The following is a 16,265-nucleotide window of genomic DNA, read 5'->3' on the forward strand; positions in this document are numbered from 1 at the left end:
TTAGTAGGTTCTACAATAGCAATTTCCCCAAGAAATAATGGGTTTTCCACTTTCCCAGATTCCACTAACTCACTATTTGGAGATATTTCTATATCCTCAGCACTGAATTGTTATTTTGCTAACTGGGATTTTCATTTCTTCTCTGTTAAAGCAAGGGATCTCTGTACCCTTGATTTTCAATTTCCTTTTCTTAAGCAATATATCACAAGTATTTGTTGCTATAAAATCTATCCCTAATATAGTCATTAAGGATATCTGCTACCAACACATTGTGAGTAACAGTAACATTTCCCAAGCTTATACTTAATGGGATTTCCCCCTGAACTAAAATATTTTGCCCATTTGCCGATGTCAAATTGATAGAAGATGGTGTGAATTTATCTTTACCCAGATTTCTGGCAACACTAGAGTTGAGTACTGTCACACTAGCCCCAGTATCCACTAACAGTATCCACTAATTTCTTTTGAATCATTCTTTACTGGAGATTGAATTTCAGTTTCATTTTCTAATTTTTCATTGAATCTGAATGAACTAGCCTCTTTGCTTAAATTTGTTTTATTTTCTAATGATGTCGCTTGGGGTCTGCCCCATATTTCTGTCGCCTTCCGACCCCCGAACCCGACATGTGGTAGTTTGTCGGATTCTTGTTGTGGGTGAAATTTTGTCGTGAGTGATTGACATTGTTATCCCATTTATAATTGGGTCTATTTCCAATTTTGGGAGGTCGATTAGGGGGATCGTTGAAATGGGCTCGCTATCCCTGATTAACCTTTACAAAATTTTGTATCTCTCTTGTAAGAGCTTGTATTAAGTCATCCCCTATAGCTTTCTTGATAGCCCCAACAATATCTGATTCTTGTTCTTGGGTAGCTTTTACATTGTTAATTGAGTGAGCCCTTTGGGCGTCAGCTGGTTTGTGGGTTTCGAATCGGATTGCCAATATTTCGGGTTCATTGATGTCCCTTGGTCTCATTTTCCGCAATCGCTGGCGCATGTCAGAATCTGTTAGAGCATCGATAAAGTGATCTAGGGCCAAGGTGTTTGTCACAGCTGGGTCTGCTGTTGGATATGCCCTTCTTGTCAGTTTTCTTATTGATTGGGAAAGTTCAGGAATAGATTCATTGTTTCCCCTTACTAAACTCTTTAATTGAGCACGATACATTTCTTACCGTTCTGCAGATCCATAGCGGGTATTTAAAGTCCTTACAAAAGAATCAAAATTATGTCGCTGGAATTCATTTAACTCTGTCAAAACTGCTCTAGCCCCACCTGTTAAACTACTTTCAAGGCATAGTGCCTTAGTTTGAGGATCCCAATTATGGAGTGTAGCAAGTATGTTAAATTGTGTCAAGTATTCGTCAAACTCATCTCTCCCGTCGAAGGTTTGGGGTTTTATGCCAGTGGGAGATTTGGATGCAGGTGCTACATTAGCTAGCCTGGTAGAAACACAAGTATTCTCATTTTGATCTATAAGTTTTGAGTTCCCATGGGTAGTTATGGGACTGGGCATAACCATATCTGGATGGTCAATAGGTTTCCCATACCCATTCAGAGATTGGGAAGTGGGTTTTCTACTTATTTCATCTTTTTGTTTGAGTTTGTAAATTTCAGACCATAATCTTTGGGATTCTTGTCTTACTTCATTTATTTGTTGCCCAACTTCATGTTTCATGCATAAAAATTCTTTGTTCATATTGTGCATGGCATTTAACAATTGTTCATTTATGTTTTCAGATTGATGGGTCACTGATGCCTGTTCGGGAGAAGATAAAACATGGTCATCTCTGGATAATCTGGATGACCTCATACAAGATCTGGGATTAAAAACAATTTCTTTAGAATCTTCTAAGTTGCTGTTATTTTGGGACATTTTTCTTTTAAATAATTTTTTTACCAAAAAAATGTTCAAATTTGGTCAAATAAAATTTTATATAAATATTAAACTATTTGTTTTCTATCCAATCAAAGTATGGGATTCTAAATTATAATGATCCCACTTCTGACACCAATGTTACGTTTCACCCTTTTTGCTATGAAGTAGGCAATTGTAACTTGTGGGTCTCCAAAGTCTGTATATTAGATAGAAATATAAAAATATAATACCAAATAACTTTTTGTATAAAGCTTTTATTAAATTAATTATTTTGTCAAAATGGATTATTGAGCGGTATTAAATTATAAAAGCAAATATTTCCAATAAATCAATAAGAATGGGATTTTTAATATCCCATATGAAGTTTTTCCCAAGTGTGGGAATACCCAAAATATTTTCTGGGTAGTGTTAAACTATTTAAATTAAATAAATTTTAATTAACAGGCATCAGTTCCCAATATTCATAAATTAATTTGGGATAAATAAATTAATTACCCATCTGCTCTGGGTTTCCATATTCCCAATTTTTTAGTCCTCGTCAGTTGAGGCAGCTGAGCAGAATGCTCCTGACGACATCTGACCGCTGTTTATATCGTATTTCGTTGCTAAAGAAATGACGTACGATCCGCTCCCCTTTCCCGCAAATAGATCTGCACCGGAAGTTTATTGTGCTAAGCGATCTCGATGCAATAAAAACAATGCAAGATCCGCGGGAATTGGAGTTTTGTCAATTGGAAGACCATACGACTGTTTATAACATAACATAAATATATAGTAGATTACTTACAAGTTAATGTTTATGGGAAATGCCTGTTAATGTGTCTATCTCTCGTATAAGATTATTTGTTATCTTTAAGTTCCCAGCTAATGGAGGAAACTCGGATTGACAACATGTCGATAAAAACAGGTGACATTAAATATCAAAATTATAAATTGTAACATTTATTTAGCAGATTTGGGACATAAAATATCTACATGTACTAATTCGGACATGACATTGTATGCTGATGGATATTAGCAGATTTGGGACATAAAGTATAATCTACTAATTCGAACAATGACTTAAACCTGACTATTATCTTGTCCGAGCGATGCTTTTTTGCGAAACTGTCAACAATTTTTAAATAAAGAGCGCATTTCAACATGTTGGCGACAACAGCTAGTTAATTTTGTTTGTAACATGCTGTACGTATACGAAGCAGAGTTTGCATTTTTCAAATGCTCTTTGTCCTATCTTGATATCCGGATATTTGTGTTGAAAGTCTTAGTAAACATCAACGTGAGTCTTCTATATTATATGGCGTGAGTGTGACGATTATAGTCTCGGACCAAGTCGAACTCTTTTAATGTCGTTTTAGTAACTAAAAGTTAAAGACAGTTTGGGGGGGGGGGGGTAAGGAATCAGACCTTGTTTTTCGAGCGGTATTAAGAAACGAAGAACTTTCAGAATGTAACACTTGTGATCTTGTCCTTTCACCATTAAGTATTGTTTTGGTTTGCTTGTTTGAGAGATTTTTAACGGCTCCTTTTTTTTCATTTGGTAAATTTTGCCCATTTAAAGCATTTTCAAACTTGCGGTTGGATCTTTATTTCTTTTCTGTTTTACGGTAGAGATGATTACTTTCACTTCCTCTAAGGCAGATTTCTCTTAAAAGTTATTGAATGAAGAGTGGAATTTCTGAAGAGCAGGTGACTTGGACGCTCTTTTTATCTATATAAGCAGAAAGTACGGTCGCTCGTTTGGTTGAATTTTTTGGAAGAGCTTCATGAAGTCTTTTTTTTTTGTTCTAAAAGTAAATGAGGTACAGATCGACAAACAGAAAAACACAATTATAATGGCAATAATTATTATCAATTAATTTTGTTTTCTGTATGATTTCTTTCAGTAGGGTAAATATCTAAAATTTGCAAAATAAAAAAAAAGTTAAATATTGTATGAATATATAACTGAAGTCCCAGATACTTGCGGGAAAGGAGCTAGTGGGGACCGATCGATGCTTAATTCGACCCCCTCCACAAAAAAGTTTAGACAGGGATTTTCCACACCAATTTGCGAATGGGACCCGGGCCTTTGGAATTGGGAATTTTACGACGATTTATCAAAAATTGGGAAGGTTTTATGTGCTATTGTAAGACTATATTTCAAGAATTGAACACTGTTAGTAAGTCAGAATCAAGTTTATTGCGAAAACAAAATCTTAAAATTTAACAATTCTATTCTTCTGTGTTATAAAAATTGTAATTGCTCTGTCCAAGATTTCCTTATTTGATTCCTTCACATTCGAACAACTGCAGATTCTCATTAAATGATCTAATGAACAATTAATAAGCCTACCTCTCAAGGTTTTGCACAGCAAGTTCATTAAACTGAACGATCTTTCAACTGCTGCTGTTGTTGATGGAACTTTCAGAGCCAGTCCAAGAAGAAGAAGCATATTTGGGAAACTTTCCTAAGATTGGGTCCTCTGTCATATGTTGATACTGTTTCAAAGGTGAATCAAGCCCCTTGATCTAAAAGATATAATAATAGCTATCAATATTTATTACCACTATAATCATGAAATAAAAAAAAATCAATGAATTAGTATCATAATTATTTTACATTCCTTAGTGACCTAAGAGTTCAGTATGAGTAAGATATTATTATACATGTAATTTTCTTTAATCGAGTCAATAGATATAAATTATATTTGATAATCCTCATACATTATCCAAGGAAGTTACCTGTTTTGTAAGGGTGTTATTTTTCAGGAATGAATGCTGAAATCAAGGAATTGTCAATGTGTTACAGTAACAAACTTTAAAAAAAAGATAATGAAAAATAACTTAGTAGATAACATGAGGAAAAACACAATTTATTCTGTGCTAAATATAAAATCAACAATACATGTTACATTAATCGAAAATAATTTATGAGTACTTAAATTGAAAAAATTGAATTTCAATACTAATTATAAATGTCCTTGAAAAAGTTACCTCATTATAAAAATCTGATGCGTGAATGCTTTAAACTCGGCACACACCTAGACATGCGCATTCAGGTCACTGCCACAATTTGTGACGTGGTTCATAAATGTATCTTCCTTTGGATTTCCATAAAAATTGGCTATCCTGTCCATTTCATCCTTTAAAATTAGAAAATCTTGTATGATTGAAATATTAATAGAACTAAATTAATTATTTTCACACTTATACAGGAAAAAAATAACTTTAGCACATCAAATGCTTACATCTCCAAATCCAGGGATTTCTTGTATATTCTCTGGTAAATTCCTAGGGTCTAGTACTACTAGTGCTTGAAGAACTGGTGTGTATATAAAGGCATCTTCCACTGCAGCAATCAATGAATAAATGAGACATCTGTAGCAAAATGAAAGGTAGATTAAGAAAGAATGGCACAGTGACTTAAATTTAACATACTAATTCACCACTCATTGTATTAGTACCATCAAATGCTGTGAATCTAACTTTGTCCAGATCTACAACTTTTGCGAAAAAGAATTGTTGAATTGCCTCTAAAAGACTCTGAGCATCTGTTTTGCTGTTTTTTTTCACTTTGATGAGACCTAGGTAGCGATCTTCAAACTTCCCTTCAGAGGGCCATTTGCCCAAGAGGGCAAACTGGGTTCGATTTCCCTCGTCGATGCTTTCATCTGCTAGTAAAGCAAAAGAAGGAGCATTCCTCAATAATTCCAACTCTTCCACTACATCACTTAAAGCCCTCTAAATCTTTGACACTGATTTTGATGACAGATAAGTGATTTTTGGGTAATTTTCTAGATATTTTTCTGCGGATTTCTTGGCACACAACCTGACCAACAAAACGCACAAAAGCTCACTTCTTCCGATCCCGATCGAATTTTAAACGGAAATAATTTGAGGGGAAAAATTGGGTAGAATTTTGGAGGAGAAGGGAGGGTTTTGGGAATGGGGCCGAAATTCGGCCCTACACGGGGCAGTGGAAAATCCCTGATTGATATTCAATACATATGAATTAATAAATTTGCAAAAAACAAAACAAAACGGAAACGCCCGAACCAGAGTTCACACTTACTCCTCTAGGAATACACTAGGTATAAGGTGGTGTCTGTAAAGTTAACCATATTCAGATTTCATTTGCGAAGTAATTATTGCAAATAACAGTCTACTTTCATTTTCAATAAAAAGCCCTGAAATAGCAAAAAAAAGAGAGTACGATGGTGGTTAAGTTTGGCGGATCTAAGTTACTGACATTTTTAATGAAACTGACTGAAATGAAAAGTAAGTTGTGCTTATAGATTTACAATTAAATTGTGCATATTTACAATTGAAAACCTCATGGCAGCAAAGTAAAAATTTTATATAGTAACAAACTTGCTATAATGGAAAATGTTAATTAATGATTATAGTTATTTGTTTAAATATATAAAGTAAGAGTGGTGCGTTTTAATTTTTCACACTTAGTAAAGCTTTTAAAAATGGGTGCCTTGATCAATACATAGTCTTTTGTATTAAGTACCTATAGCTATTAGGTATGCACGTATGTATACATATGGATTGAAAAGCTAATTTTTATTTTTTAAACAAAAAATGTTGACAAATTTAGTTAAATGTGCACATTTGCTTCCTTTATCCTTGATGTAAATGGAAACAGAGCATCCAAAGTATTATAGGTAATAATAAATACTATATAAAGAAAGTTTCTAATATGTAAGGTTTCAAAAATTGAGGGAGGGGGGGCAACTTTCCAGTTTTGTCCGTCTTCTGTACATTTTCATGTATTCTTTTCGCTTCCGCTTTATCTCTTTTTTTTCTCGTGCTATTTCTTGTTCTTTTTTTCTGTCATAATATGCCGTTGTTTTTATAAGCACTTGCAGTCTTAATATAGATTTTCGTAGATTTGGTGTTCTTTCTGTATTAATGTTACTTTTATCTTCTAAGTTTTTGTTCTCTCCTTTTTTCATGTATTTTAATTAATTTTTAATTGTGTCGATGACGGGGTTGTATTCGTTTCATTGAAATGGCAAGTGCGCAAAAAGTTATTTTTGACATTACATTATACTTTAAGGGCCAAAAAACGTTTTAAAATGAATGACTTACAAATCGGACTAGACATCGATTTTTTTGTCCCTTTTCTGCACAAAGATCCATTTAGCTTAATTTTTTTAATCATAGATTTTTTCACCTTGCAAATTTTGAAATTAAGATTGTATCTATGAAATACAGAGATAACGAACAGTATTCAAGCTCAAAATCCATTAAAACAATACAAATCGGGAGCAGAGCAACGGACCTCTAAAAACTTCAGAGGTGGGATCAGGTGCCATGGAGGAGTGAGCATCCCCTGCCGATTGGTCACACCCGCTGTGTGCTCCATATCATGATTAGGAACTAACGGGAAAATCCGTAGACAATTCAGTGTGTAAATAATGGCCTAGCAATTAGTATGAAAAATTTCTGTCAGCATATGACTTAATGGTAGATTGTATTTGCTGATAAAGTCATTGTACCGACCATAGAACTTACGAAATGATGACTTTGAACGAGACTGTTGTTATTCTTGTTTCATCAACTTGTTTGTCAATAACTTACCTCGTTTTAGAGATTGCTCTTGCGTATCGAATCAACTGAGAGATATACACCCCATATGCAAGTGATGAAGGTATATTGCTGCATAAGTAAGGGAAGTTGACCAATAAAAAGTTAAAGTCATCACGTTTATCATAAAGCTTTGTTGTTAGATTACCATTAACGTCTTTTTCTAGTAAAATATCCAAATATGAAACATGTGTCAGACTCTGTGATAACTCTTATTTCAAGCTCACTGGGATATATCGTGTCGACATATGAATGGAAATAACTATTGTCAATTGGTAATACGTCGTCGATATATCGTAATGTCGAGTTGAAGGCCACAGCAAGGGATTTCTTTTTCTCATTTATAAGATTTTGAATAAATTTTGCTTCATATGAATACAAAAATAGGTTTGCTAACAACGGGGTGCAATTGGTACCCATGGGAATTCCAACGGATTGTTGCAAGATCTGGACTCCAAAAACCACATAGATATTGTCAATCAGAAACTCAGACATCTTTTTAATATCAACTTTAGAGTACTTGTGTGTACAATCAGAATGTCTTTTAACAAAATAATTTTGTAAATGACCAATGGCAACGGAAGTAAATTTACGGGTTCCATTTTTATTGAAAAAGCAGCTGTCAAAAAAAAAAAGAAGTAATGCTTATATCCAAGGTACAATCTCGTAAACTATCAAAATGAGCTTGACTTGTACCATAACAACTTACTAGACATCGAAAGCACTTGACCAATTTCATAAAATATGTCCTTATGTCTTTTTAAAAAAATCATTTGTCTACTTGAACATTTCATATCATCACCTTAATTTTATATTTAAAAAAACGATAGGTATCCAAAATCACAATGAACTTATCCATTTTGTCTTTTTTGTCGTAAAATCACAACATGTTACGAAATTTTACCTCTCAGAAGCCGCTTTTTTGTTATTTGGAAGTGAATTTTATACATCATCACAGGTACGTCATAGAAGCTACATGTACATGTATGTGCTAATTGGCGGGAAAATAGGACAGACAAAGTGCAAAAATGACGAAAAACTATAAGTGCTCGTCTTTTAGTGTTACAAATTACGCAATGAAGACATTATAACAAAGAAGTATGTTGAAAAACACTGCTAGTAACTCTTTGAATGATAAAACCACGCCCTCCAGCTTGATAGAACGTAGAAACTCAATTTCTTGACTAGTTAGCGCGAGCCATTGAATATGCAAGCAGAGCTAGCGCTATTGATATTCATAACGTCACCTTCATTGAATAACGACGTAAATTATTTCTTTCTTAAATGTACAACTTAAAATGACCTATAGCTTTATTGTTTAGAGAATTCACTAGTCAACAAGAAATGCTTCCAAAAGGCAAAAATTTCTATTGAAAGAATACAATATAATATTTGTAGTGTTGTTCCCATGAAAAAGGTTACAATATAGCATTGGCGGATCTAGAGTGATAGGTTAGAAACCCCCTGGAATTTTCCGATTTATTAAATTTCTATGGAAAATTAATGACCTTGGACCAATTCCTTTGAAGAACACGGATCCCTTAAAAAACGGTAAAGTAGAGTCATGTATTAGAAAAAATGTAACGATAAAATGGCCTTGGAAATCTCTCAGCTTAGGAAACAAAGACCCCAATCTATCAGAAGAAATTGACAAGTTATTTTTTTTTATTTACATATAGTTTTTTTTTGCTTGTCAAAAAATTTCCGTGTCTGACATTTGTTACAGTTGATGTGGAACCCCCTCCCCCAGGAAATAATAATTCTTCTGTATTGAAATTACGATTGTTCATTGTGACAACATTCTTTATGTAAACAAATCCACCAAATGTATTAAGATTTTTATTCAATATACACATGATAAAAGCAACAAATACATGTATACTGTGAATATAAGCAAAGTTTAAAGAAATTAGCTATATTGCTACAAAATGATTTTATTCGCAATATAAGACTTTTTAAACGAATGGATTAAACCTTGATGAGACTCATAAATCTTGCGTTCCGGTTTGCCATGGTTTCCAATCGCTTTCTGGGATATGAGAGTTGTACCGAATCTCAGGTATCTGTTGAATCCCTAGAGAAGGACGATATCAGGTTAAAAATTCACTTCATAGATAGTGATAACATGTTTTATTAAGGCAACATGTGATGCATTCAAAAGCTAACTTAAAAACAGAACTGTGATTGCCTCACTTAGGGCTGTAATAGGAAAGTGACAACTGTGCTTCATAAATTAATTTTACCACATGCGGAATGTGACATGGAAAAATCACTAATAAATAGAACTACTATCTAAGTCATTACGTCAATACAAAAGTGTTGCGTCTTTTTCTTATGGCCACCGCTTTATGTACAAAATTTGATATAGTTGTGACTTATTTAGTCATAACCAAAATACATTCATATATATAAAAAGACAGCCAAAGCTATTTAATATGACTTAAAAATGCATGTGTAATCCTCTTATACTACAGTACTTTCGTACATTTGGAAATACAATAAAAACTAAGTCAGAAATCGCATCACAACAAAAGTGCTCAATGATATAGATCTGGGCATACTTAAAGTATAGAAATACAAACCAATATGACCCCAATGTGTATAGCCTACCTCTCATAGTTATACTTATGTACAAAATTTGGATTTTTTAAATTGCAATGATATTTTGCATCGCAACGAAAGTTTTCATTATAAACTCGTACATTCGGAAATACATAGAGACAGGCAAAGCGATATGACTCAAAATGTATATGTGTCTTCTTCTTTTATTAAAGTATAATTTCTGTATAAAGTTTTGAAACATTTCATATAAAACTGTTTTTGTTATCGCGTCACAAAAGTGTATCAGGCCCGTAGCAAACGTTTTCAAAGAAAAGGGGGGATGGCAATCTGACAAGCAAAACAAAAATCTAAACTGACCAAAAAGTGAAGGGGCCAACTTCCCAAAATAATTTGATAAGCAATTTTTTTCCCCCAAAAAAACCTAGTTTACCGTCCAAATCCTGGAACTTGCCAGTGCACCACCTTGCAGCGAAAAAAAGAGGTGGGGGAGGAAGCATCTAAAGGATAATTACACTGTAACTAAAGCAAAATACTATACTCCGGAAAAAGCCCCCCCCCCCCCCGCGTTCTACGGGCCTGTTCATGGACAGAAAGTCGGACGGGCGGACAATGTGATTCCTGAGGAGCTCCCGCATTTCATACAGGGCCATAATTTAAAAAAAATAAACAACATTGTGATTTAGACTTATTTGTTGATATATTAGAAAACCAGAAGTTTCTAGACGTCAGCTCTAATGAATTGTACCTAGTATAACAGAGAAAAAGAATGTCGATCAACTTAGACTTGAAACTATGGCAGCACCATTAAAAGTAACGGTGTGTCAATCAAACATGTCCCGAAAGTCGTAGTATTAATGATGAAGAAAATTTCTTAACACGTTTTTAATATATTCGGTGTGAATTTCTCTAGCATCATCTAATCTACATTACCTGAGGATACCTATATATTAATATGTCTAATCATGACCTTTGTAAATCTTTGATCCCTTAATTCTATACTGGCTCTTCTGTGCTCTTGGGTATCATGAATTGAAGAAACTGAAATTACACCAGGTCAGAAAGCTTTTAAATAAAGCGTTTTTGAAGCCCAGTGGTTCTATATATTTTTAGACAGGCACTGTTACGCAATTTCGGACTTTTCCAAAATGCTCTGAAATTGGTTTAAATTTTGGCAATTAAATTGTATATGTTCAAAGATAAACGAAAAGAGACGATTACAGGCCGGAACAATAGATGATAGACATACATTTCTTTGTGTCTCAGGTCACCTTAAACTGTTTCACACTCAAAATGAACTTTAGAGTACAACAGAGCTTCTACTTTTCACCATTCTTAAGTAAGCAACAAAAGGAACAAGAAAACATTGATGTAACCATCAATTGTCGCCCGGGAAATAAATAAAGTAAACAATGGGAATGAGTCTTGATCATCAAACCGCTTCGATACACTGTAAAAAATGTGTTTAGATGAGAGACACATTTCTAAGCACATTCTTGTCACACTTTTTTTTATGCGTTTAAATTTTAAACATGTTGAATTTCAATACGCGTAATGAAAAGTGTTTTAAACCTAAATACATACATGTTTAGAGGTTAAACACAATTCTAAACACTTAGATTCGCGTTTAGAAGCTAAACATATCAATGTTTTAAACAAGGATCTGCAAGAAAACCAAACATATAACGTTAAGAGGTGTGTCCGTTTTAAGTTTTATTTACTTCTAAACATCATATTAAAATGATAAAAAGAGGCCTAACACACAGTAAAGTGTTCTCACACAGTCACGGAATCATTGTTCGGTGGAATTCCTTTTACTTGTGAATGGTTTCCATTGTTTGTTACAGTCTTTTAGAAGTTTTGACATATAAAACTAACTGGCATCTAAAGAGTTAGTAACATCCAAGTTGTTGAATTGTGATGAATTGTCCGCATTTTGTACCAGCAGCACAATACAAAGTAAATATACATGTAAAAGACTCCAGCTATGGTGTGCTTCTTGCAGTGTGATGCAATACGGATCACTATTTCAAATCCGTCGTGATGTAAACAAACCAGTAGAGTATCTGGATAATCTTGAAGGTATTTTTACGGCAGTATAACTCGCATCCATTATCAGAAATGAATTTTGTTCTTTCTCTCGGCTATCCAATTAAGTTAACCTGTAAGAAAGGACGTACGTTGCATTTAAGTAAAAGTATGTGCTCCTCACTGAACATGCTGAAGTTTTACATTAATTACTAAGCATATAATAAAAATGTTTAAATAAATATTATTGCAACTATAGATTCAATATTTACTCTCATTAATGAATACATGGATATAACACCGAAAAACATCCTTGGTATAAAATGCAATGTTATTTACTTTGCTCATCATGTTTATTTAATATAAAAACAAAAGTATACATACACTACAGCAATAACAATGAGCCTTTCACATGTTTTTTCACTATTTCTGCGGTGGTTGGCACTCAATTTCTCTTCAGCTTTCTTGAAAACATCGTTTACTGTTTTGTTGTGATTTTCTTTGTTTCGACAACCGCGCTTATTAACGTTCAAATATGTATCATTTCCGGGAAGATAACTCTGCACTTGACCGAATTTAAAACAAAAAACATGTTCAATATCTAAACGCGTATAGATTTTAAATACATTTAGACATAAGTGTTTTGTTGTTAAACACAATATCAAACACGTTTAGATCTAAACACGTAATAGAAGTGTTTATTTCCTAAGCACATTTTTTACAGTGTATGTGTGAAAAAGGCATGCGTCTAAATGATGGAGACAATAGTCGAGAATATTTTGAAAACTTATAATCGGATGAAAATCGAACAAAAACGATACCTTTTTAAACTTTATCAATTTCTCAAGTGAATGTTGGCTGCATAAAATATAATTTGAAACCAGACACATGCATCACCTATTTTCAAAAATGTCTTTCACTTTAAGAATATAAAACACGAACTGTGTAAAGTACATTTTTACGTTTTTATGCGACAAGTAAAATTCGATGTTCTAAAAAAAGGGACCTGTCGTTTTTTCGATAGTAAATGATAAGGAACTTTATATATTAAATATGAAAAACATATATATTTTTACAGATTCACTTTATGGAAGTAAACATATTGTGTATCTCGTACTATATAAAGGGAAAGAACATTCTGATTAACAATCTTTTTAATGTTTAGAAAACCTTTAATTCTGAATAACTTCTCCCACCTCAATCCCCATATACCAACACTTAAACTTATATGTATAGAGCAGCCCGGTTCTCCGGGCTGCAATGAGACACTAGTTACCACAGAATTAAATCCCTCTGACTTCTTTCCACCACTAATATGGATTTAAACTGGAGGTAACAAAGCCTACATTTACTTACTTCTAGTATTATAATGGGATAACCTGTAACTCTGTCTTGGTCGAAATGAAGGTCTTCTACTGTAGAAAGAAGAATAGAGTTAATATTTCATATTTTTTAAGTTGAAACCAAATTTGTCAAGTTATGTTATCGGAATAGAGTATATCACACCTTATCTGACATTTGTAAATACATTAGATATAACTGTATATGCATTAACACATTTTCGTTGGATATTTCAACGAAGTCGGGCAATAATGCGGCGCACCAAATAAATAATCATGCAGTACTGTGTTGAGCGTGGTATGACTCTTGTTCAAATGGGAAAAGAGGTGGAAATGATGAAATAACACAAACACGTGTCTCAGACACTGGTTTACACCTAGTAAATAAGGTTCTTCAAGGTTGGTAGGATTGCTTATCCGATGGATAAGACGATTGGCAGGCTAACAAAAATGACGACGAACTTGAAAGTCAGGATCTGGACGTCATACATTGAGACCGCGAGCAGTTAGGTTTTTGATCGGTGTTGGAAAATTTCCTATTAAAAAGAATTTATTTCGCGATTGATGTGTAACTTTAGTATGTATAATATAGGTTATTCTAAAGCTAACAGAAAATCAAATACAGCACAGTGTCGAATTTACACTTCAAATTTTGAAAGACGCATTATTCTTATCAAGTTCACAAACACAACTAGCTGTTTTTGAAGTGGTCAAAGTTGCTTGCGCCGACAACAGCTTTTTCGTAAACATTATTTAATCGAAACAAATATTACATGTATTTATAGAGATATTTAATTGAAATTTTTCATGATGTGTTTCCAAAAATGTTGCTTATATATGGTGCATGCCAATTTTTTTAAATTTGAGTGAAACAATACGAGTGAAATAAAAGATATTGTAAATGTTCGTGTTTTTTTTGGGGGGGGGGGAGGGGGGGGGGCAATGTGACTTTATGATTTGCTTCATTAAATGATAAAAAAAAATTCAATACTAATTTAAAACTCTCTTAAATAAGACGCATTTTGCTTAATAGTAAATCGTACTATTAAAAAATAGTAATAAAATTTATTTTAGACGGTTGAAATAAATTATTGTTCACCATTTGGGAAGTTTTATCACTTTTTTGGAAAACTGTCAAAACTCGATAGTAATTCTTATGTATGACTGTAATTGTACATGTATGACATTCATTGTAATAACACAGTTACATAAGTGGCTGGCATCGGGAAATATTCGCTATCAAACGATTAATTTAAAAGTAATGCTTGCTGATTTTTCCGTCGACAAATAAAAGTTTACAGAATATTTCACCTCAAATATTCTGTTAATTTTAATAAAATACATTCAAAGGTCAATAAAGTTGATAAATAATCCCTCCTTACTCAAATAATTGGATGAGATGCATTTATCTCGTAAACATAGATCTGTTGTTTGTACCAATAAAGGATCCGCCGAAATATGGCTGAAATATTGCCGACTCGGCGTTAAACATGCAGTAATCAATCAATCTACCAATAAGGGATATGTTTTTAATAGTAAAAAAAAATCTAGTGGTTAACCTTGACTTTTGGCACCATTTCCCTATCCTGGCGTAATCACCAAAGCGAAAAGATTGGTACACCATTAGACCAACAATTCCTATAAAGATGACCACAGCTGCAGACATCCACGCGACATTTCGGGGGTCTTCGGCAAAGGTCACACGTCGATCAGTAGTTGTAGTGGGGGCTGCAGTAGTCGACTGGGGTATCACAATAGTTATTGTGGCTGTGTCTGCATTAGAATAAGGGGTAACTGTACAATTATTTATCATTGTAAATTTAGACATTTTGTTGACATTTAATGAAGAAAAGTAAATTTTCTTAACTCTTACTAAACCTTCATTTATAATCTGTGTCTTGTAGGAAGGCCTGTGTTTTGGAAAATATCCTCTCCCCCGTATTCTGATATCATCCTCATGTTAGATTTCGTAACAGTCATATTAAATCCTCTATAAAAGCAGAGATCAGTAAGCGACCTTTTTCTACATTGCATTAAATAATTGATACTTCTGTTGCCTACCATTTAATCCCCCCGAGTCTGTGACAATAGCTGTTACACTCAATGTCTGTCCATTTGAAAAGGTTGTCAGTTGAGCATTAACGTAGAAGTCTCCATTTGACTGTACACCAAAATATTGGTTCCCAAGAGATATTTGATCCAGGGTGTATGATAATGTTCCTAAATATAACACAAGACAAATTTTATGTTGATATATAGCACTCTTTCTCTGGAAACAATGCTATAATGACAAGATTATGTTGCCTTTATATATCTGTATTGTTCTTCAAGTCAAAAATGTAATGTAAAAATTAGATCAAAAGGGTGCTCAAAAGATCTAGTCACTCAGATACTATTTTTATGTAAGTGTATTCTTGTGTTTGTTAAATAAATAAAAAAGGTTTAATAAAGCATGTTGAGGGAAAGTTTACCGAAAGCTCCTATGTCTGCATCTGTGGCAAGTATGGAACCAAGGACGGTTCCTACACCCACGTTTGGTTGGGCAAAGAATGTGTAGGATGATTGGCTGAAAGTTGGTGTGTTGTCATTGATATTGTTCAGTGTAACTTGTAACACTGACGTTGCTGTTAGTTGACCGTCTGTCACAGTGACATTACATGTGACCACTGAAGCGGTTCCGCTGATATCAAGATCATATTCTGTTGCTAATGTGACAGCAGCTGTATTTGTGTTCATGTTAAACTCTGGACAGTTAATGCTGTACTTTTGAGTAGCTCCTGTATCTGGATCTGTGACGTCAAAAACAGGTGTTCCTACACTACTTCCGGCCTAGAATCAGTGATTATGTAATGATGAATTCACTGACAAAAATTTTAAAAACTTAACT

General features: G+C 33.7%; 1 protein-coding gene across 1 annotated transcript in view; it reads right to left on the reverse strand.

Annotated features, from left to right (window-relative positions):
* Positions 1-9,436: 9,436 nt before the first annotated feature.
* The window catches only part of LOC133181228 (protocadherin Fat 4-like), a 31,530-nt gene continuing 24,701 nt past the window's right edge, over positions 9,437-16,265 (reverse strand). The window contains exons 16-20 of the mRNA XM_061315767.1: positions 15,850-16,207; positions 15,440-15,598; positions 14,938-15,151; positions 13,395-13,453; positions 9,437-9,525 (exon numbers count right to left, since the gene is read on the reverse strand). Of these exons, the coding sequence (XP_061171751.1) occupies positions 9,437-9,525; positions 13,395-13,453; positions 14,938-15,151; positions 15,440-15,598; positions 15,850-16,207 (879 nt within the window). The remainder of the gene's footprint in view (positions 9,526-13,394; positions 13,454-14,937; positions 15,152-15,439; positions 15,599-15,849; positions 16,208-16,265) is intronic.

The sequence above is a fragment of the Saccostrea echinata genome, unplaced genomic scaffold, assembly GCF_033153115.1.
Source record: "Saccostrea echinata isolate AGI-Se365-2 ecotype Australia unplaced genomic scaffold, CSIRO_AGI_Sech_v1 ptg000001l, whole genome shotgun sequence".
Taxonomy (NCBI): Eukaryota; Metazoa; Mollusca; class Bivalvia; order Ostreida; family Ostreidae; genus Saccostrea; species Saccostrea echinata.